A 23,475-nucleotide genomic window follows, 5' to 3' on the forward strand; every position below is an offset into this window, starting at 1 on the left:
ACTAGGTTTTGGGTTTTTGGTTTTTTTTTTTTAATTTTTTTGTGGGTTTTTTTTCTTTTGCTTTATTTCTTTCTTTTTTTTTTTTCACATTTCAAAACCCAGCGGCATATAGAATACATGGGTAAAGAAGGCCTTGACCTCTACCCTACGCTGATGGAGAGAACAGCATGTCACAGATAGTCTAAAACTCTGAAAGTTTTAGAATGCAGCATCCTGTCACAAAAAAAAAAACTGATAAAGTATTTAGAAGATGCTGCCCCTTTATTTAAAAAAAATTTTAAATGAATTTAAGCAAAAATAACATCCATTTGTACATCAACTGGCCATTTCTGGTACAGAAACCCAGCGTATGGTAATATTATCAAATAAATGTAAATGCTACTTAACATTTTTTTCTTTTTAAATACATTTTAGACAAACTTTTTTCTTTTTTTTTTATAGTTGCACAATTAACCTCTTAGCTGCTAGCTTGATGCAAACATATGTAACAATACACAAATTTAAAAATATTTTTATTCTACATAAAAGCTGTCAAAGTTCTGACTCACATCAAAAATGCAAAATAATGGGATATACTTTTAAACTTAGGCGCAGGTCTAGCAGCAAGGGTCTGAGAGCGCGGTCAACGTTGGGCAGAGGGCTGCACACAGAGGAGCCTGCCACCTCAACTCTACTAACAAATAGGAACTGAACACTCTGAGAGCGCGGTCACTTGAAGTAGGAGTAGAAGCCGTTGCTGCCCGGGCTGCTGCCCAGGCTGAGCTCCTGGAACAGGGACAGCGGGTCACTGCCCTTCTTGGCCTGCTCGGGTGGTGGCCTGGGCTTGGGCGGGGCCCGCAGAGCACTGGCATAGGACATGGCGGGCTTGCTCCCTGCCGGGCTCTGCTGGCTGCTGCTGTTGGCCGACTCTGCGATCTGTTTGTTGGGCATGAGGGGTGGGAACTGGCCGAGGTGCTGCAGCACCGTGTAGTTGAAGGAACTGGACACCTCTGCACTGTCAGGCTTCAGCTGATCCTCAACAGGTTTGACAGTCTTGGGTGGCGCTAGAAACAGAGAACAGTAACAGGGTTTAACCAGGGGCGCAGGAGCGCAGCCTGCGCACGGGTTCCTCGGTCTTCGAGAAAGCAAGGGCAGTTTAGCTCAAGCACACATAGCTTCAGCCATAGGATGTAAAACCACACTTTATGCCCCTCTCCTTAAGAATCACTGAGAAAGGCCGGGCGGTGGTGGCGCACGCCTTTAATCCCAGCACTCGGGAGGCAGAGGCAGGCGGATCTCTGTGAGTTCGAGGCCAGCCTGGTCTACAACACAGAAACCAATGTCAACAGAGGCCGGAAGGTGTGCTGACAAATAAACACTCATCTGCCTGGGAAGTTGGGCTACTGTGAACCAGAACACACTTGTAGCAGCAGCAAACCTGGTTCAGGGGCACCGGGTCTACCCGCTACAGACACTCCCATTTCTAGAAATGTTTTAGTTTTCCAAATGAGATCTCAGTATGTAGCTTAGCCTTTGAACTCTTGATCTTCCTCCTTGGCCTGCTTGGTGCTGGGGTGCAGGTGTGCACCAATATACCTAGCTCTTACATTCTAAGTGACATGGAATGATGAGAGGGGAAAACGTGGAAACATCGCATTTCAACCTGTCTTCCCAGGCAGTGGTGTAGTCCATCAACACACAGCTTTGTTTCCAATCTTTTACAACTTACATAACACTAGTGTGTGTGTGTTCGACAGAAAGAGAGAAAGAAGGGGAGGGGAGATAGAGAGAGAGCACCCATGCACCCTTGCAAGCACACAGTGGCTTTTGAGCAATTTCACGTGGTCAGGACTGACAAGAAAGAGGCCCATAAATATTGAGGCACTGAGGAATCAAAATAGGCTTTCTAGAAACTCACCCATTCCTCTTACCTATCAACTCTCTGGGCTGAGCAGTCCTGCTGGGTCCATTGCACGGAATGTTCTGGTAGGGGGTAGACGAGGTGGTGTTAGCCCAGGACTCAGGGGCTGGGAAGCTGAAAGCAGGCGGGCGGCTGTGGTCCTGCAGTTCTTTGCCCTGAGCCAGACTGCCTTGGGGAGCACTTGCCTCTTCCGCACAAGGCTGGGCTGAGCTAGATGAAATTCTTCTTTGGTACAAGGGCCGACCAGGTCCTCTGGGCTCATACTACACAAAGAAAAGGATGCGTGGTGAGTCTGAGCACCTCCTCCCACTCCCGTAACACTTTTGGATCCTCACAGAGCAGGACAGATTCTCAAGGAAATTCTCTTCCGTGGTATAGGGCCCTCTCCTCTTCAGCTTCTCCCCTTTAAAATGCAGCAGGTACTCCAACCTGGTGTCAGGAAACCTGGGCCTGAAACTCATCTTTGGACGGTCCCTCCCTATGTGGTCCTGTGCCCAGCTGTCTTTAGTTATAAAGCCACATATAAAGCCATTCTCTGGAATAGCTATTCCAGAGAACAGCAGAGCTTGGGTATGAATAGGAGTCCCAAGTCGGCCGACCCACGAAGCTGGGCCAGAGCCACTGGGCATCCCAGCTTCTGCTCAGTTGCTCTGCTCGGCCCTGCCAGCAAGATCCGTCTCCTCTAGCATAAGCACTCCTTACTGACTTCACCGTCTGTCTCCCAGTTAATCAGCTGATACGGAACACTCGTTATTTTCTCCACAATAGTCTTTTCACAGGTTTAAAACCCAATTAGCTTATGTATCTCCTCCTCTCTAAATTTCCGAAAAGTATGCAAGCCAAACTCTCTTGGCTTCCTGACAAAGGGCTATTTGACCACCATTTCAAGACGTAGTGACAGCTGGGGCTCTCCAGTTCCTTCTGGCCTGACTGTGGTAGGTACTGGGTATCAGCTGCAATGACAGACAGTACAGAACAACCTGTCTAGAGCCTAGCCAGCAGGACTCGGTTTCAGGTCTTGCCTTAGACCTACAAGTGTCACCTTGGGCAACTGGTCGACCCTCCTAGGAAATTCATCTACATAATGGATTTTGTTTTCAGAAGGGGAGATATCTATTGAGCCCTCCAGCACCCACTTCCTCTTGGGACTGTAGAAAATAAGCTAGAAATGGAGGGTGTTCAGGGTGGCCCCTGGTGCCTACGAAGAGCCAACTGTTTTATCCTGTTTTACAGTCCTTAAAAGGTGCTAGCCAGGAAAGCCAACCCCTCGGAAGTGCTCATTCTCCAGGCCAGACAACCCTTGAGTGACTGATCAAATGGTTTGTGCAGTCATTTTTGTAAGGAAGACAATTAGCTCTTGAAATGAAGATGGAGTGTCTTTTAATTGTCATCCTGGGAATTCCGCCCTGCTGCTGTCTGCACGGACCACACTCTCCAGCCTTTATATGTGAATGCTAATGCACTAATGTCAGCCAGGGGCTCAAAGAGAGCAGACCGTAAGAGCCCAGTGACACAGAACACTGCACACAGTCACTTCATAAGCCCTGTCTTTAACAGGCACCTAGACCAACAGTATAGACCATGGGGAGACACAGGAATCTATCAGAAAATTACATAAATACAATGAAAGAAAAATAAACAAGGTCTATAGGTTCAGCTATCGCATACACGAAGGTGAACACGTGGAAGGCTATCTTCATCAGACTTGTTCCTCAAAGGTTAGATGGCTATGGGCGAAGTAACAGACAGCAAATGAAAATGGCTTATACACCAAATAAGGATAGGGCCATTTCATTCCTTTGGTCTCAATTCTTAACTTTTATTTCTTTGTTTAAGCCACTGACTGCAACATCCAACAAGCACTCTACCCTGCTACCTTTTCTCTTTTCTTTTTCCCTTCCCTCTTTTGTTCTTTTCATTGCTCATCAATCTCCACACCCCCCTTTGCTTTCCCATCTTTCTTTTGGAGACAAGTCTCTCCACGTAGCCCAGGCTTGTCTTGACCACCTACGCTCAAGCGACCCTCAGCATGCCAGCAGCTGGGACTGAGGTGTGTACCACTGTGACTTAATCTCCTAACCTCTCTCTAATGCAGAGTCTTCCCATTAACCACACTGGTAGCTGCGGGACGTGTACAGACCCCTTGCAGCAGGTGCAAGTTTCTTTCTACTTTGTGTGACTGTGTGTGGGTTGGGAGTAAGGAGGATGGTGGGTTGTTTTTGTTTTCAGAAGGGGAGATATCTATTGAGATGATCATGTGATCTTTTTCCCAGACTGTTAACATGGTAGGTTACACACTGATTTACTTTCAAATACTGCACCAGCCAGATAAGCTGCACGGGGTCATGGTGTATTGTTCTCTTCTTCGTGCCTGGCTGAATTTGCTGTTCTGTTGAGGATAGCTAGATTCTTGCCATAGAAATAAGCCTATAGTTTTCATCTTTGTACTGTCTCTGTCCTGCTTTGGAAACAGTAATGGTGGCTTTATGCAATTAACTGACAAATTTTCCCTTCCATTCTCTGGCAATGATTATAATTGGTAAATCTTCTTCTTTACATATTTGGAGAAATTCAGTAGTGAAACAATTCTTGTCCAAGAGAGCTCTCTCTTGAAGCGTTTTAACCATAAATTCTAGTCTTCAACAGCTAGATGTCCATGCCTATGACATTTCTGCATTGCTGCCAGGTTTTTGAAAGTGTGTGGACTTCAGGGATGTGGCCCATCTCACCTACATTCTTTTTTTTTTAATATTTATTTATTTATTATGTATACAATATTCTGTCTGTGTGTATGTCTGCAGGCCAGAAGAGGGCACCAGACCTCATTACAGATGGTTGTAAGCCACCATGTGGTTGCTGGGAATTGAACTCAGAACCTTTGGAAGAGCGGGCAATGCTCTTAACCGCTGAGCCATCTCTCCAGCCCCTCACCTACACTCTTGAAAACTGTGTGCAACTTTCCTACTTTCTTGCAAAGACACCTACATGATAGTGACATAGTTCCTTTTGTTCCTGGTATCAGCAGCCAGTGTCTTCTCTTTTTTTCCTCTTGTCAATCATTTTTTGGTGGTGGGGGAGCTAAAAATATTCTAATACAGACTGAAGCATGAGGATTAAAGGGGGGGCACTCAGAAGAATAAACTCGGCTGAAGGTGTGGGTCTCTGCTTGTTTTCCAATGGGAGGAAACAGCCTGGGCTTTGTGCCTGCTCCTGGAGCAGGACACCTACAGTAGCCTTTAGCCTAGGGAGTCCACGATTTGCAGTTGGCATGAAGGACTCTTTCCCTTCATGGCCTCATAATTTTTCCTGTCTTTCTATTCTACTTCAATTCTCCCTGAGACTCTGAACCTCAATCTTTTTTTTTTGACAGTTTTTTTTTAATTTTATTTATTTATTTATTAAGGATTTCTGCCTCCTCCCCGCCACCGCCTCCCATTTCCCTCCCCCTCCCCCGATCAAGTCACCCTCCCTCATCTGCTCGAAGAGCAATCAGGGTTCCCTGACCTGTGGGAAGTCCAAGCACCGCCCACCTCCATCCAGGTTTAGTAAGGTGAGCATCCAAACTGCCTAGGCTCCCTCAATCTTAAGGGTTGCTGAAGGCTAAAGTCCATTTTCTGTAATCCCTCCAATGTCTATGACCCTACCTCTCAACCTGTCTGCACTAGGGCGGACACCAGGGTGTGAGTGTGAGCACTGGAACATCATCATTTCAAGGGAATCAACAATGCTTCCGAGGGATTCCAGAAAAGACTTCAGGGTACCAGCATTTGGGAGATGAGGTACAGCTTCTCACTGTGACCCTCAACAGCCTCAGGAGTTCCCAGACCTCAGGACCTTCAACTCACAGATTTGCAAAATTCAAAGCAAGAGTTTCCACACTACCCAGCGGCACACCCAAGGTATGCAGGTTTAGCATGGCTAGTGAGAGAGAAAGAGGGGGTTATGCGGAAGAAAGTTAGACTCTTCCTGGTCTCACTAAATGCTATCTTTCCCTTTACAAAGAACCAACTGTGAGTTTTGTGGACTCTTTCTTGTCTATTGTTTTCTGTAGTTATTAGCCGTCCTGAAATCTGTCTTCATCATTCTCATTTCCTGGAGTTTATCTTGCTCTTCCTTTAGAATTTCTTCTTTCTACTTAAGGCATTATACATCCCCTCTGATGCTGCTGTGACAGCAATGCACGAACTCAGGCGCACCACATTCTTACTCTAACACACAATAGCCACTGATCTGCATTATACACAGACATCTGGGAAAAAGGAACCAGAATGGGATTCTTAAAAGATTAGCATCCAGATACAGAATGAGATATCAAAAAGTGTAGCTACAATGTGCTGACAATTCAAATACATAACGATGCTTGATTCAGAATGATATTCAAAGTGAAAACAGAAAGAGAAAGCCTCAACACCATCCTTAAATCCTGCTAATACACTGATTTATTACCCTAAAAAAATGAATAAAGGACATAAATTATTTAGTTGCCTTTTCCATATAGACTATATTTTAGTATCTAATATGCAATGATGAAACTCCTCCTTCATATAACAAAAATAATACAAAAAAATTTAAATTTTTTTAAAAATACTATTTGTCATTCTAATAAAACAAAAGACTAAAAGAAATAGCCATCAGCATCTACTAGGTCAGGAAAGTTGGGAACTACACTTGACAGGTCAGATTGATACCTGACCCTCATCTCAGCAGCCAAGTTACCATCACCAAAGTGGGGAAACTAAACACCGCCTGCGTCTCCTTCCACACGCATATGAATATAAATATTCACTGAAAACAAAATTGTATTACATTCTGCTTGATAATTTCTTGTTCACATGTCACAGATAGAGACTGAGGAAATGACTCGGGGGTTAAGAGCACTTAATGCTTTGCAAAAGACTGACACCCACATGGTAGCTAATAAACATCCATAACCCAGCTGCAAGGCTCTGGCAGCCTCCTCTGGCCTCTCTGGGCACCAGGCACGCACACTTATATATGTGCAAGCAAAACACTAATACACATAAAATAAAAAATAAATCTTTTTAAGAGTCAGAGATATTTTCCTGTGTCATGAAAACTCTTATAACATCATATTTGATATTTATTTAAACGTATCTTTTCATTTTCCCATCACTCGAAGAAACTTCCAACTATGAAACGCTCTCATGTCCTACTAACGGCTTAAATTCCCTAAGGTTAGCACTGTATGCTTAAAGCCATGCGCCTGCAGTTTGGTACAAAGACATCAAAAAAGAAAAATCAGAAAGAAAGAATTGGCACTGTGACAGGCAATGCGAAAAACCTAAAAGTTCTTTTCAAATATAGCCTTGGTTTTATTGTAGATATAAAGCAAAACAAAATAACAAACTCTAATGGTTTTCACGAACATGGTATTATAATTGTAGAACAAAAACAAAGGTAATCCAGAATAATTGCTTGATGTTTTTTTTTCGCTTAGTGATGGGCAAGCTTTGTGTCACTGAGCCTCTCTAGTCGAAAAATTCCAATGTAAAAAGCAATGATACAAACAGGCTTAAAAAAAAAAAAAGGAGCAATTCGCCAACACAGGAAACCTCGTAAGAATACTGAAATATGACCAAGAAAGAATGAGAACTAAAGAACCTGGACGCCCGGCATCTTCATCTTCGGAAGGAAAGACAGGGAAAGAGCTGGCTGAAGATTACCAAAGGATGAGATGATGTCACATGGCTGAGGGCATAAAACTGCCCAGGGACTTTCTGTGATCTGGGAGGTACATTCCCATGACCTGTAGGAAGGCAATGCCTGCCCTGAAGTGGCTGTGAGGCAGCAGAAATATGCTGAGCTGGGCTCCGGGCGCCCACTCTAATCCCGGTTTGGTCTGACCCACAGCTAGGCCACCAGGCAGTCCTCAGACTTCACCGACAAGTAGATCCTGTATCCGTCCTTCCCAATACACCCCACAGCACAAGCCACCACTATCAGTCACCAGAACAGCTATGGCCTTCTTCACTGTTTGTACAGTATCATTTAAAAAGATTTATTAGAGAATTTTAAAAGCAACTCTAGTGTCATATTAATTTCATAAAATTCAGTAATAATAAAGGCAAAATTTTACCTCGGTTTCTAAAGCCATACTATGCTTATATTGTGTCTTCTTATAAGAAATGCAATGGCTCTGCGGTGGTGGCGCACGCCTTTAATCCCAGCAAGCAGAAGGCAGAGGCAGGCGGTCTCTTGTGAGTTTGAGGCCAGCCTGGTCTACAAGAGCGAGTTCCAGGACAGCCGGGGCTACACCAGAAAAACCCTGTTTCAGAAACCCCCTCCCCCCTCAAAAAACAAAAAGGTAAAGAAAAAGAAAAGCAAACAGACACGGCAGTGAAATGGTCGTGACTCTCTGACAGAGTGTTCGTCAGCTTGGGGCCACCTAAGGAAAGCACCTCTCAGGAAAGGTCACTTGTGAATTGGCCAGCTGTGCTTTCCTACCCCCAAAGAGCAGATCATAACAAGACAATGCTCCAGCTAAGAGAAGTCTGCACCACGGAGGCCTTCTGGGCTGCCTCAACTTCACCTGACTGCTCACTCTTCTTCAAAGTGGACGGTCAGGCATCAGGATGCCTCTTACAAGCAAAGCCAGACTGAATAGGATACAGTTTATAGAGGGGTTTACCCTACAACTTAGAACAATGTGCTTTCTCTCTGAAGGACCAAAATGACCACAATTAAGACACCAGCTTTATAAAAAGAGTGTCAGAGAAGGCTTGCTCACTCCTTAGCACTGAGAAATTCATTGCTTATTGTGAATTTCTGAGATTTGGGGCCATCTGAATATTCAAAAACTTAGCAGCTAGAATGAAATGGATTTCCAGAATGGGAGAATTGCTCCTCCCCTCCCCACAAAAGGGGAAATTTTTAGTTGACTGAAAATGTAATTCTTTGCCCCAAGAACATTTGCTGTAGTCGTTCCTTGTTTCCTCCATGTTCCTGTCAGGCATGCATCTCAACTTCATTAACAGGAGCTCGTAAGCAGCTTGGTGCCTCAGGTGCCTTTAAAAATAAGTTGCCCATGGGACTGAACGAGCATGTGATCAAACTGGACCCTCTGAATGTGGCTGACAATTGGGGACGGCAGAGAAGCCAATGACAATGGCACTGGGATTTGTCTCTGCTGCATGTACTGGCTTTTTGGGATCCTAGTCTATTTGGATGCATACCTTCCTAAGCCTGGAAGGAGGGAGGAGGGCCTTGGACTTCCCACAGGGCAGGGGTACCCTGCCCTCTCTTTAGGACTGAAGGGAGAGAGGAGGAGGGTGAATGGGGGAACGGGAGGGAAATGGGAGGGGAGGAAGTGGAAATTTTGAATATTATTTATAAAGCAATAAAAATAAATAAACCACACACACACACACACACGTTGCCAGGAGTTGGTTGGTGAGATGGCTCAGAAAGTAAAGGTGCTTGCTGCCAAGCCTGATAGCCTGAGTTTGATAACAGAACCCACAGAGGATGACTCCAGCAGGCTGTCCTCCAGGCCAAAACTCTCTCCCTCCCTCTCTGAACCCTCCCCATACAGAAATAAATAACTTACATGTGATTTAAAAAAATTAAAGAAAGTAGGCCTGTTGACACAGACCTGTAATCCCAGTTCTTCAAGAGGCTAAGGCAGGAGGATGGAAAGTTCAAGCCCTACCTGGCTATAGACAGCAAGTTCAACAACAGCCTGTATAACTTAGTAAGACCCTCTCTTAAAATGAAAACAAACAGGGCTGCGGATATAGCTTAGAGGGGCAGTGTTTTGTCTAGTATGCATGAGAATCTAGACGCAATTCCCAGTAACTCAGTAATGATGATAATAAAAAAGGAGTTAAAATAAATGACTTTTGGGGATAGAGAGATGGCTCACTGGTTAAGAGTACTTGTTGCTCTTCCAGAGGACCATGGTTTAATTCCCAGCATCCACAGGGTGGCTCACAAGCATCTACAACTCCAGTTCCAGGGAACCGGCACTTTCTTCTGGCTTCCTTAGGCACCAAGCATAGATATGATGCACATACATACACACAGGCAACCACTCACAAACATAAAACAAAAATCAATAAATCTTTTTTAAAATGTTCGATGTTGCCTTTAAACCCAGCACTCAGGAGGCAGAGGCAGGCCAGCCTGGTCTATCGAGCTACTTCCAGGACCAGCTTCAAAGCTACACAGAGAAACCCTGTCTCAAAAAAAAAAAAAAAGTTCCATGTTGATACATGTTGAACTATGATATCATTATATATGAAACATATGATCACTATTTTTAATTTTTGCTGCTAGTATTTCTTTCTAAATATCAGAATGTAATGCTAACATTTCAAGTACAATTTAATATATGGACTCTAAGTAAAAATGATTACTAAGTTTGTGTAAAAATTGCTATTGTCAATTTAAATAAAATTTTTAATTTGCTTGCTACTCTAAAACATATCTATAATGTTTAAGTTAGCAAATCCTTAAATATGGATGTGTATAAATAAATAACTGGGGGAATGGTTAGCATATTAATTAAAGTCCTATATTTATAATTATGCTACCAAAGTTAATCACCAAGGAAAAGCTAAGTGCTCTAGTGGGAATTCCAAGTCACATTACCTACAGTGCCAGGAGCTTTAATTAAAGCTCAACATCTCATCTCAGTGATTAGCTTTGATTCAGGCAATGAATGGAGGTCTATCTTATCAATCGTTGATCACTAATACTTAGATTAGGAGGTTTGCTATACACATTATTTACTAAGCCAAAAAGACAGCAGAGTTTCCAGTTGGTTACACAACACAAATCACAAGCTATCAATGAGAAGAGGTGAAACCTATCAATGCTTTGTCAATATGAGACTCCTCCATTATAATATTTGGCTCCAAGGAACAAGGTGGCTGGAGAACGTAGTAAAATCCAAACTAAATAATGCAAAAAATACAGGTGGTAGAGAGAAAAATGAAAGTAAGGAAATTGTTCAAAAGCTAGGACAAGAAATATTCCAAGGCAGAGCCACTGCAGAGGCAGAGGCCATCTCTAACGCTGACTGACAGAGCTGATCAGAATGAGCAGCCCAGGAGCATTGCCCTCTTCGCCACAGCCTCACTCCCCCAACCAGAGAAGCCGGCCCTTAGTCTTCTGCATGCTAAGCAAGAACTCAACCACCAGTCACACCCCCAGCCGGGACCTAATCTCTAATGAGGCTTTTATGATAACATCATCACTGCAGACAAAAATGTGCAATTTCAGAAACCAATTCTGATTGGAACAGTGACAATTTGAAAAGAATCTTTCATTTTCTCCATTTATTTCTTTAATCGGACTATTTCCGAGTAAAGCACATCTGATATGGGAGCTGTGCCTTGTGCCAGCCTCAGCACCACAAACTCCGTGCTAAATGGAAGTTTTTATCTTGACAAATCTACAGCCACTTAAGGAGAATGAGGAGCTATCTTTTAAGATGGAATGCCTGAAAGCGTTGATGCAAGAAGCTTGCATTCACAACACTGAACAGAGCATAAAACAGAACAACCTTATCCCAAGGGAACCAGAAATGAAGACACTACAGAATTTTTAAAGAGAAACACACAAAATCTTAGGGGAGTGAGTAGAGAGAGGGAGAGAATACCATTTCCTAAGAGGAAACTGGAAAAATCTCCAGGGATAAAATCCCTTTAATTTAAGCTCTATGCTTAGTATAATTCAAATAGAAATCTAAAGGGGGTTTTAAAGGTATGTAAGGAAGAGAAAGAGATGACAAAGCTATTTTCAACTTTTACTAGTAGGAAAACCACAGAATGGCCTCCTTCCTAGATAAAGACGACAAACAAGACAGCACATGGGCTTCACTCTACCCCTTAAGATTGCATGTTAGTTTATAACACTGAACCTCATTTAAGTTAAGAGCATCATCTGGAACAGAACAGAGAAGCTGGAGGAGAAAATGAGCACAAAGATCAGAAAGTGATTTCAATACAGAATATGCTGAAGAATGGCTTCTTTCTCAGGTTTGAGGTCATACAGTTACCATGCAAAATGAGCATTTTCACACAAATTCAGCCTTCAAATTTTTTTAAGTTTTGTGTATGTGTGCAAGTCTACATGAATAAATGTGAACCACGAGCATACATGAGCCTGCAGAGGCCAGAGGAGAATATCAGATCCCCAGGAGCTGGAGATACAGGCTGTTGTGAACAACAGTGTGGGTACTGGGAACCAAACCCTGGTCTTTTGCAAGAACAGTAAATACTCTTAATTACTGAGTCATCTCTCAGTCTTGAAAAACTCTTAATCGAGCCAAAATCACCAGAAATAGAGTCCTCAGAGGCCCCAAAGCTAAGAATGAATTTCTGTTGATTGCATTCTGTTGCCAGCTGACACTGGAGCAGAATACAATGCTATATAAAGAATCTGTCATTTAACAGGGAAGCTACTTCTAGTTAGTGATAATACCACAAGCTAGTGACAGTATGAAGACATTTAGCTAAATATCTGGAGGGAAATTAAACCATGATCTCAAACATGCACTAGTATTTGAAGTCAAATTGGTGGAATTCATTCATCTATTGCCAGCTAAGAATGGTCAGGGCCTGCCCCTGGAAAAGACAGCCCCTTGTGTGGCCCAGCCTCATCTACAGAGCCAAAGGCCACCCACAGCTTCCACTGAATTTGGAGTAAAGAAGGAAAACCAGTGAAGTTCAGTCTTAGTTATGCAATGAGAATTACTCTCAGAACTGCAAAGGGCTGTAAGACCAGGGTCCCATTCAGAGTGCCCTGACCTTGGGGAAAGGCGACTGGATGGGGTAGTGGAAGGCACAATACGATGCGGGGCACAGCAGTTTCCAGTTTCCATGACAGTCAATCAATTCCCCTAGGTTAACCCACCACATATTCTAATCTAAGGCCACCAGGAAAAAAGCCAAATATAATGCTATGGTAGCTATTTTTATTTAGTGAAATTAGGTGTTTTTCTGGCTTTTGTGTATTTTATATTGGCCATGCATTTCATTTTTACAAATAAAATAAAAATTATAGCTGAGTATTTGTGGTACATGCTTGTAATCTCAGCACTAAGGAGGCGGAGGCAGCAGGATGACCACAGTTTAAGGCCAGCTTGAACTACATAGCAAAATCTGGTCTAAAAGGTAAGTATAAAACCAAAAACCTAGCCGGGCGGTGGTGGCGCACGCCTTTAATCCCAGCACTCGGGAGGCAGAGGCAGGCGGATCTCTGAGAGTTCGAGGCCAGCCTGGTCTAGAAGAGCTAGTTCCAGGACAGGCTCCAAAAGCTACAGAGAAACCCTGTCTCGAAAAAAACAACAACAACAAAAAAAAAACAAAAACAAAAAACAAAAAACCTAGTCAAACAAAATTTGAAGGAAAAAATTCTCTCCATTCAAAGTAACTGTTAGACTAACCCGTGAGTGTTTTCATCCCATCAGATGACTCTGCCACGTTTCTGGCAATAAAAGAATCCACAGTGGGGAAGAAAGTAACTTTCTTTGTATTGTTAAAGAAATCATTTTAAAAGGTTGGAAATAAACAGTGAGAACATATGCCATTCACTGTGTGAGATGATTCATGCAAAATAATTCTGAACGCACAGAACTTACCCTAATGCGTTGAAAATGTCAAAATCTACAATGTGGTAAAAATAATATTTTCCTTGTCAAAGAATTTCTTCAATTGCTGCAAGTTAGTCATCACTCACGAACCTAGTGTCAGAAGCAAGATGACCAAGTGTTTTTGCAAAGCGAAAGAACTCACTGACAACTGAAGGCACGTATTTATAACACTTGCAGTGACACAAAAATACCAAACACTGAAAGCGACAGTGTACAAAGAACTTAAATTCCAAAATCAAGGACCACTTAAAAAGATCAGTGATTCAAGTAGGTGATTCAGTAGGAAGTGTTACTAATCAAATTATAAACAGTGAAGCCTTGTGAGAAGAGGGACACAGTCCCACCAACGGTGCCAGGAGCACACCCTGGTGCCAAAGTCTTCTTTTCCATAGAGATGACAACAACACTGTCAAATGCGGCAAACAAGTCTTTGGGCTAGGAAACTAAAAACTAGCAGTTTCCACGAGAACATCCAGTCAAGAAAGCCTCAGCATTTTATAAAATTATCAGTTCTGTGGTCTTGCAAAGGTGTTCTTCAGCTCTGTGGCAGCCCTGGAAATAAGCCCTGCCCAGGTGCCAGAGGAAGCAGAACAGGCCTCATCATACTCACACAACTATAATTTGCTTTGAGGTCTCACGACTCGGGAAGACTATATCCAAAGATCTGTGTTATTTAGGTGTGGTACTTCACGCCTACAATCCCAGACACAAAGTAGGATGATATTGGCTCAAGGATGGCTTGAGGTCGCAGCGAGACCCTGTCTCAAAGAAAGACGTTTTAATCATGTTTCACAACTGCACACCAGGTATGGCGGTACATGCCTGTAATCTAAGTGCATAAGAGGACAAGAGGACCTTATCTCAAACAAACAGAACTCCATTTATCCTGTTTTAAAAAGATATGATAACTAACAGTCACTCCCTTTACAGAGTTTTCTCCTTAGTCACTGTGAGCTCACTGGGAAGAGCTAGACAATGATAAGCTACACATTACACAATTTTGGAAATTTGTTATGCTTTTGTTTTTGCGTGTACATGTTTTGCCTACATGTAGCCACAGAATCCGAAAGAAGCATAGGATTCCATGGAACTGGAGTTACAACTGAGTCACCATGTGGGTGTTGGGAACTGATCCAGGGTCCTCTGGAAGAGGAGCACCTAGAATACTTAACTGCTGAGCCATCTCTCCAACCCCATTTTGAAAGTCTTTTTCCTGGAATCACTACAGGCTTCGTGCCATCAACTGCTGCTGACCTCGATGCAAGAGTCCTGCCGTGAAAGCCGAGTTTATCTCCAGATGCTTACTCAGCAGCCAGACTTAGGCTAACTGGCAAGATGCTGTGATGTTTGGAAACTGCTCTGACTGGGTACCCACTGCTTCATGAATAACATCCCACTAAAACCTCAGGATGGCAGGAGGGAGAACTGGTGCTTGGAAATGACCACTCACTAGAAAAACTGGCATCTTTAGCAAGTACTAGTCACCAAAATAAACCTAATGAAAAGATAAGCCACTAAGGTCCATGTCCCCAGAGTGGAAAGGCGAACACAATTCAGATACTAGTGTTCTCAGAGGTCAGACGTGCAGAAAAGCAATTTAAACTACTTTCAAGAGGCTTCATGTTTCATCAGTACCACACAAAATATGAACCAGCACAAAAAGATAAACATTAATTTTTTTCCAAGAAAAAGTTATTGTTTAAAGATATCATATCTGAGAAGATCTCCTTTTATCAAATAGGTAGATAGCAGCAGTGTTTGTTCACTGCCAGCTGATCCCAAACAGAAGACCACTGAAAGGCATTTACCTCTTCTAGGCTGGGGAGCGAAGAAGAAGATACTGTGCGAGATGACAGTGGGTGAAATGGCTCTTGACCAATAGCGTGTTGATGGTTCTGTATGTGTATAAAAGGGTTCTGTGGTGGCCTGGGAGGCAATGGAGGTAGGCCATAGGGAAAGCCCGGCCCTATTAAGTGATTCTGTTGCAAGTTAGCAAAATTCCATGCTCCTTCAGGAGCCAGGTATTTCAGGGGAGGTGGAGCAAGGTGTTCAGATGTCAGCGAAAAGGGGGAGCTGAAGAGCTGAGGTGGGAGGCGTTGTGGGAATGCTGGGCTGTTGGCTACTTCAATGTCTCTGCTGTTGTCGTTACAGTTAGAAAAGTGGCTACTGCGGTCTGTGCTGGAAGGGGGAGACGGGACTGCTGGTGGGCTTCTAGTCTGAACTTGTCTGTATTGCAGAAGTCTTGACTGAGGCGGTGGCATTTCAGCTAGCTCTCGAGTGTCACCTTGATCACGATGAGACAGCTCTCTGAGTAAGTCCTGAAACCTACACGAAAATATGAGGGAGAAACGCCATTGCATTAAGAAGAGCAGAGTCAGACATGTGTGATTTCATACCAAATCACAATATCTAACTAGGGATGTCATTAATCCCAAACTAAGTATTGATACTCAGCAGATACTAAACTGGAGATGCTCAATAAAGATGTCAAATCCCTGTTTTTTACCTTTGCCTCAACATGAGAACTGGAAGTGATAGAAGGCTACCACAGGCCAGGGAGATAGCTCAGCAGGTATAGATGCTGGCCACCAATTAGCTGACAATCCAAGCTAATCCCTGGAAGACACATGATAGAAGAACCAACTCCCCATAGGCTGCCCTCCGGCCCCCATATTCATACAAACACAAATGTACACACCCATACACACACTCCTGTACACACACATACACACACTCCTGTACACACACATACACACACTCCTGTACACACACTCCTGTACACACACATACACACACTCCTGTACACACACATACACACCCATACATCCGGCAATAAAAATAAATAACTAAGAGGCTGAAGAGACAGCCCACCAGTTAAGAACACTTGTGTTCTTATAGAGGACCCAGGTTCAGGTCTCAGCACCTGTGTGGTGGCTCACAGCCACTGGTATCTCCAGTTCTAGAGGATTCAAGGCCCTCTCTGGCTTCCTCAGGCACCAGGCATGCACACGGTACACACACTATACATACAGGCAAAATACTCATACACATGAAACAAAAAAATCAATTAATTAAAAAAAGTTGTATATTTTAAAAATAGAAATAAATGCTAAAAAAAAAAATAAGAAGAAAGAAGCTTTAAGGGCCACAGTAACAGGGTTTTCCAGAGAGGATGAGGAGGCAGCACACAGCAGCCATATGATGCTGACCACAAATACGCTGAATCCTCAGACTGCCGAAGCTCCAGGAAGTCAGATAAAAAGTTAATAATAAACTTGCAATCTTTAAGTTTTAGCCACAAATTTACTTCTGTCCTCATTATTCTTTTATTTACTAAGTAGGCAAAAAAAACAAGATACACAGTCCCAGGAATGGTTTGTTTCTTTTGATAACAGACCATAAGTCAAGGAGCTAAAGTCATAGATCACTAGGCCCAGATTTGTACAAGAGTAATGTCTAATTCTCCATATTGTAGAGTCAATGGAGAAAACTTTGTAGTATCCACCAACAAGGCCAACAGTGGATTTATTTGAGACCGTGTTCCAATTGAAAACTAAAGGGCAGAAAACTTGGGTCCCGTTCAGGGCTGGCCCTGGGCTGCTGGAGTACCTCGAGAATGTTGTCTCCACTTCATCGTCAACTCTGCTGGCCAGTTTCCACTCTGCCCTCACTGGTGGCTGGTGCAGGCCAATGGGTGGCTGGGGAAGATGCGGGAGGTGAGAATGGGGATGGTGTGGGTACGGAATGCTGCCCTGGCTGAGATAGGCATGGTGCTCACTCCACTGCTGTAGCCGCGCCTGCTGCTGCCTCAGTGTCTCCAGAGCTACACTTCCATGTACTCGATCTGCAGAAAGAGGCAGGTGGAAAAAGCTGGTTTAGTCCATTTGGGGCTCCAAGTAAATTTTGTACAAAGACCTTTACAACCAGATTTTCCTCCACAAAGGCAAAGAAATAGCTATAATTCCATTGGGTAAAAGTAATATCCTAAATTTGCCAGAGCCCAGAGCTATGGTGTTGACTCTCTCTCCTTCATGATGGTACAAATGATGTCACCTGGATACTTAGTATACACCTATGTACATATAATACTTGAAGCCAAATTTTATAATACTAATTGGCTGGGTTTTCTGGAATTATTTGGAGACATGAATCAATCTTGACCTAGAGTTAATACTATACAGGATACACCATGTTCAGCAAATAACCTGGGGACTCTTTTCACATGTGACATTATGACAGGCAAGCTTACCCAAAGCTTCTCCTATAGGCAATCCTGGGGAGTTCTCATCAACAAAGTTGTTCAGAGGTGAGGCTAGGATGGGACCAGGCTGTGTAATGGCTCTCAGTGGACTGTGACCGTCAGGAAGCACGGGAGATGGCTGCTGCTCGGGAACCACAGCCTCTGCAGCTGGAGGAGACTGTGGTCGGTGAGCAACTGCATTATTGAAAAATGCATTGGTGGGCCCCGCCTGAAATGCAGGAGAGAGTTGAGGAGGTGGCTGCGGGGCCTGTGGAGGTGCCTGGCTTTGCTGCTGGACCACCTGATTTGGCTGGGGTGCCACCTGATTTGGCTGAGGTGCCACCTGATTTGGCTGGGGTGCCACCTGATTTGGTTGGTCAGGCAAATTATTCTGTTGCTGATTTAACAAGGTATGCTGCTGAGGAATAGGAAATGGTGGCCTGGGTAGCTGAGGAAGCGGATGAAAATGGCGGGTAGGGATTGCATACTGTGTGTGTGGTGCAGGAAGAGGAAGATTTATGTGTCTTGGGTTGAGATTATCTTTTCGAGGAAATTTGGTATTGGAATAAACAACGCTGGGACGGGATTCAGGACTTCTGTTCTGTGGATTTGATTCCAAATCAACCTAGAGGAGAAAAAGAAAAAAACAAGAAACATTTTGAACTGCAAAAAGCCGAGTTGGGTGACTTTTCATCCTTTCCCAACCATACCCCACTTAAAGGCTATAATATGCTCTTATTAGTAGCAGTAGGAGGCCTGATGTGCAGAATCAATCACCATTGACAATCAAAGAGAATATTTTGAGGAAACAGCATATTAAATTTGAGTCTGAAGGAAAGCCGCTGCCATTTTATTAGAATGGCCACTCTAATTCCTACTATACTATTTTCAATTTCACACTTTCTTCCTTAGAAAGAGAACCATTAATTTCCTTCCGATATAAATCAACAAAATGTGCTCTCTCCCTCTGATTTTATTGTTTTTATATATCCAATCTACTTCTCCAAACAAATCAACATTAATAAAAACTGTGTCTCTGGCAACTTCCAAATAAACAGACAGATGCCATGTCACGGGTATGGTTGCTGACTTATGTCCACTACATAGTCTGACATTCTTTCTCTTAACACTCGTAGAGGGCCTACTAAGTGCACCGTGTTTGAGTCTGAAAATTAAAAAGCAACAGTAAGATTCAATATATACCCTCAAGAGCTTAGAGCAGAAGCTACCCTCAGCCCAGCCACTCTAGCTTCAGTGCCCTGAACCTGTGTAAATCGGGTCTTCTCAGAACATAGAAGGTCAATCATTTACATGTTATCCAGTCCTTTCTGCAGTGGCAGAGCTGAACAGCTGCAACACACACTGTGTGAACATGAAGCCTGAGATTTATGTCTAGCCCTTTGCAAAAACAGCCTGCCAATCACTAGTCTAGAGCCCAGCGGAGGCTCTGTGTAAACACACGAGACATTGGAAAGAGGGGTCACATGAGATACTAGGGCTAAGAAAAGTAAAGAAGGCTTCAGAAAAAAGCAGGCTCCAGGGAGAAAAGAACATTCTAACAAACAGAGGGGAAAACAGCACAGCAGATGTGGGATACATATTTTCTGTTCATCAAGCTAGAACTTTCTTCTTTACATGTTAGCTTCCCCTTCTTGACATCAATCACACAGACCCTGGCTGACTCAATACTGAGCATAAACATCAAGTTTGATGCCATTGAGCTTTGGAGAACCACCGGGAAAAGGGTTTGAAATTAAAAAGCATGCTTGTCTTGAAATGTAGGTTTGCTGTAAGTGTTGACAATGTGAAAACAAAAACGATATGCAATGTCGTAAAATGACACCTTCTCTTTCCCAGCTGTTAAACCACTCCACAAACTGTTCTGTGTTACCTTGCAAGTTTCAGTGCTGAAATGGTCAGTGAGAATTGCAGGGTGCTTGTTTAGTCAAAGTCTATACACTACACAGGGTGCCAATCACTCCCCAAGAAAACAGACCGAGTAGCTTGGTTCCTAATTTGCACTGGGAATACTGACCAGGCCATTGCAATGCCAATCGTATACAGAGAGCCATCACATCTCTCACCTCTTGGCTCTTTGGGTCCTTGGGATTGCTAGGTGTGTAAGTGATCTGAAAACCAAGTGTTCTGGTCTTCCTAAGCAGTTGCTGTGCCTCTTGTCCACATCTCAGAACCTAACCGAGGTTCCTCATAAAAAAAATATTTCCTCATACAACTCATACTCTTGAGGATGGTGAAGTTACGTTAGCTAGGGACACAATTCTCTCCAAAAGACACTGCTGATGTGCACACTCTGAGCACATACACAAGGCTATGGTTACATGCCATGGTTGTTTGCGGCTCAGTTGCTGTTTTAATTTCTCCATCACTCGTGACTCTAACACAGTCAGGAAGCTCATGACCACAATACTCTACGACTCTGAAGTGAGAAGGAGCTGCGGAGGAAGTGAACTTGTGTGTGTTTCAGAAGGGTGTGGAGGAGAACAAACCCGTCAGTGGAAGCACCAGTGGCATACACAGTGGGAGGCAGCTTAGTTTCAGGTGCTATCAAAATTAGAATCAAGATAGCCAGTGCCAGTCATGTCACTGCTTTTAAATTTGCTATAAATCTTCTGTTAGAAAAGAAGGCTATCTGGCAGCCATGTTTCTGTTTCTCTACATCCTGATGCTTTGCTATGGAGCCCAGGAAACATGTGCAAGGAACTCTGAGCTTGTTTAATTCAGTGCCTCAGTATTAAGAGGCACATGACAGGAAGGAGTTGAGTGACAGTGGTAGATGCAGGCTGCTTCAGACCTATTATCAGGTTTACTTTCTCAGCAACACCCTCTGACTCAATCAGGAAGTCTCCTGGCTGCCTCACTTACAGCACGGCTCCTCCTATGACACGCCCTCCATCTCTGGCCTCTGCCAGTCAGAGATGCTCCTGGGACACTTGTGAGAAGGTAGAGAACAGCTGCTTAGGCAGAGGTTGGAGATCCAAATTGGAAGTCTTTCTTATGATGTAGGCACTTAAAGACACACTCAGACTAGTTTATAGCCACCAACCTTAGACTCAAAAAGAAGCTGGACCACATAGAGCTCTGGGAAGTCACAACTTGAGGGCTAGGGTCATGAGAAGAAAATGTATTCTTTTAAAAAAAAATCCAGAAGGAGTTGTAGGAAAAGAAATGTTGTGTTAAAGAAAATAATAGAAGTAAGACAACCAAATGGCAAACACCAAAGAAACATGAGCTGTGGTTGAGACAGTGAGCAGAGCTCTTGAACTGTGTGGGTTAAGGTGCGGCACCAGGAGGTGAAGGTCAAACGCACCTTTCTTTCCTCACTCTTCTGCTATGGTTGTGTGGCGCTGAGCACTGAACCTCAGATCTCGTGTGTGCTGGACACACACTACCGCTGTGCTACATCTCAGGAGAAAGCGTCTTTAGAAAGTCCGCCAGCCAGTGTTCGCACGCAAGGCTAGCATGTGAGTAGTGGCCTGACAAGCAGAGTGGGAAGAATGGGCAGGTGGGAAGTGGGAAGAGTCTGCACAGCGGAGAAGGCTGATAACTCGGAGTCAGAGAGGTGACTGGACGAGGACGGGAGACAGTAAACTCCAGAGGACTCCATCTAAGGCTGTAGACAAGAAGGCTCAAGGATACATGAATAGCAAGTTATCTGTTGCCATCAATCAGCAGGGTACAACCTTGGTAGTGGTGCATCTAGAGCAGTAACTCTGCACCCTGAGGTAACAGGCTTGAGAAGAGCCACTGAGGAGCCAGGACAAAGCTGAGCACTACACAAGAAAGGAGGGGCCAAGTCTCGCTGAAATGAAAACACACAGCTTCCAGCCACACTACATCAACCAATAACGTGGTCTTCTCTAATTTGCGCCAGCACAGAAGCAGGAAGAGTAAACAAGTGGGCAGACACAAAGTTAAGGATCTGCACAGTGGGTGTGGTGGAAAAGGTCAGGCACTGAGGGGAATCACTGTCACAGTCCCACCGAGGCTAAAGTCACTCCCAATGAGACATCTGTAGCTCTGTCTTCATACAGTTAGGAGCTCTTGCTATTCTTGCAGAGGACCCAAACTCAATTCCTAGCACCCACACAGTGGCTCACAACCATCTCTAACTCCAGTCCCAGGAGCTCTATGGCCTCATCTAAACTCCACAGGCACACACATAGACACATACATATATGTAGCCAAAACACTTATACACATAAAATAAAATAAATATTTAAATTTTTTAAAGAGAAAATCTGAAGAAATATTTACATGCAAAGAAAATAACTCAGTGAAAGACAACAGGACAGGAGAAAGGTGACATGCCCTACTAAATTATCTTAAAACAGAAAGCATAACAGAGCCATGGGAAGCAGAGCTGCTTTAGGACAATGACACCTTCCCCACCAGAACCACATACTCAGTTGATGTGAGCAGCATACCTGTTTGGGCTCTGTAGGCTTTTTCTCCGGTGTTCGGATCTTATTAATTTCAGGTCCAGGGTTACTTGTATCAGTTTTACCTAAGAAAATATTTTTAAATCCTTATAAATTATCTCTAATAAACATGACATTTCCAGTCACTATTCAACACTAGACAAAGTAGAATAGTTTAAAGATTATTCATTCATTCTTATAGCCTTATATGCTACCGTGTGCATGCTAGTCCTTTACTGTCCTTACACTACCGTGTGCATGCTAGTCCTCTACTGTCCTTATATGCTACCGTGTGCATGCTAGTCCTCTACTGTCCTTACACTACCGTGTGCATGCTAGTCCTCTACTGTCCTTACACTACCGTGTGCATGCTAGTCCTCTACTGTCCTTACACTACCGTGTGCATGCTAGTCCTCCACTGTCCTTACACTACCGTGTGCATGCTAGTCCTCTACTGTCCTTACACTACCGTGTGCATGCTAGTCCTCTACTGTCCTTACACTACCGTGTGCATGCTAGTCCTCTACTGTCCTTATATGCTACCGTGTGCATGCTAGTCCTCTACTGTCCTTACACTACCGTGTGCATGCTAGTCCTCTACTGTCCTTACACTACCGTGTGCATGCTAGTCCTCTACTGTCCTTATATGCTACCGTGTGCATGCTAGTCCTCTACTGTCCTTATATGCTACCGTGTGCATGCTAGTCCTCTACTGTCCTTACACTACCGTGTGCATGCTAGTCCTCCACTGTCCTTACACTACCGTGTGCATGCTAGTCCTCTACTGTCCTTATATGCTACCGTGTGCATGCTAGTCCTCTACTGTCCTTATATGCTACCGTGTGCATGCTAGTCCTCTACTGTCCTTATATGCTACCGTGTGCATGCTAGTCCTCTACTGTCCTTACACTACCGTGTGCATGCTAGTCCTCTACTGTCCTTACACTACCGTGTGCATGCTAGTCCTCCACTGTCCTTACACTACCGTGTGCATGCTAGTCCTCTACTGTCCTTACACTACCGTGTGCATGCTAGTCCTCTACTGTCCTTACACTACCGTGTGCATGCTAGTCCTCTACTGTCCTTGTGCTACCGTGTGCATGCTAGTCCTCTACTGTCCTTATATGCTACCGTGTGCATGCTAGTCCTCTACTGTCCTTATATGCTACCGTGTGCATGCTAGTCCTCTACTGTCCTTACACTACCGTGTGCATGCTAGTCCTCTACTGTCCTTATATGCTACCGTGTGCATGCTAGTCCTCTACTGTCCTTACACTAC

At 43.8% G+C, this 23,475-nt stretch overlaps 1 protein-coding gene across 4 annotated transcripts in view; it reads right to left on the reverse strand.

Moving 5' to 3' along the window:
• Positions 1-495: 495 nt before the first annotated feature.
• The window catches only part of Helz (helicase with zinc finger), a 141,152-nt gene continuing 118,172 nt past the window's right edge, over positions 496-23,475 (reverse strand). For all 4 annotated transcript variants that reach the window (XM_075990298.1, XM_075990296.1, XM_075990299.1 and 1 more), the window contains 6 exons: positions 22,203-22,282; positions 17,767-18,382; positions 17,127-17,361; positions 15,326-15,842; positions 1,911-2,163; positions 496-1,043 (listed from right to left, as the gene is read on the reverse strand). In XM_075990298.1, the coding sequence (XP_075846413.1) occupies positions 709-1,043; positions 1,911-2,163; positions 15,326-15,842; positions 17,127-17,361; positions 17,767-18,382; positions 22,203-22,282 (2,036 nt within the window). In that variant the 3' untranslated portion in view covers positions 496-708. The remainder of the gene's footprint in view (positions 1,044-1,910; positions 2,164-15,325; positions 15,843-17,126; positions 17,362-17,766; positions 18,383-22,202; positions 22,283-23,475) is intronic.

This window comes from Microtus pennsylvanicus, chromosome 11 (assembly GCF_037038515.1).
Source record: "Microtus pennsylvanicus isolate mMicPen1 chromosome 11, mMicPen1.hap1, whole genome shotgun sequence".
Taxonomy (NCBI): Eukaryota; Metazoa; Chordata; class Mammalia; order Rodentia; family Cricetidae; genus Microtus; species Microtus pennsylvanicus.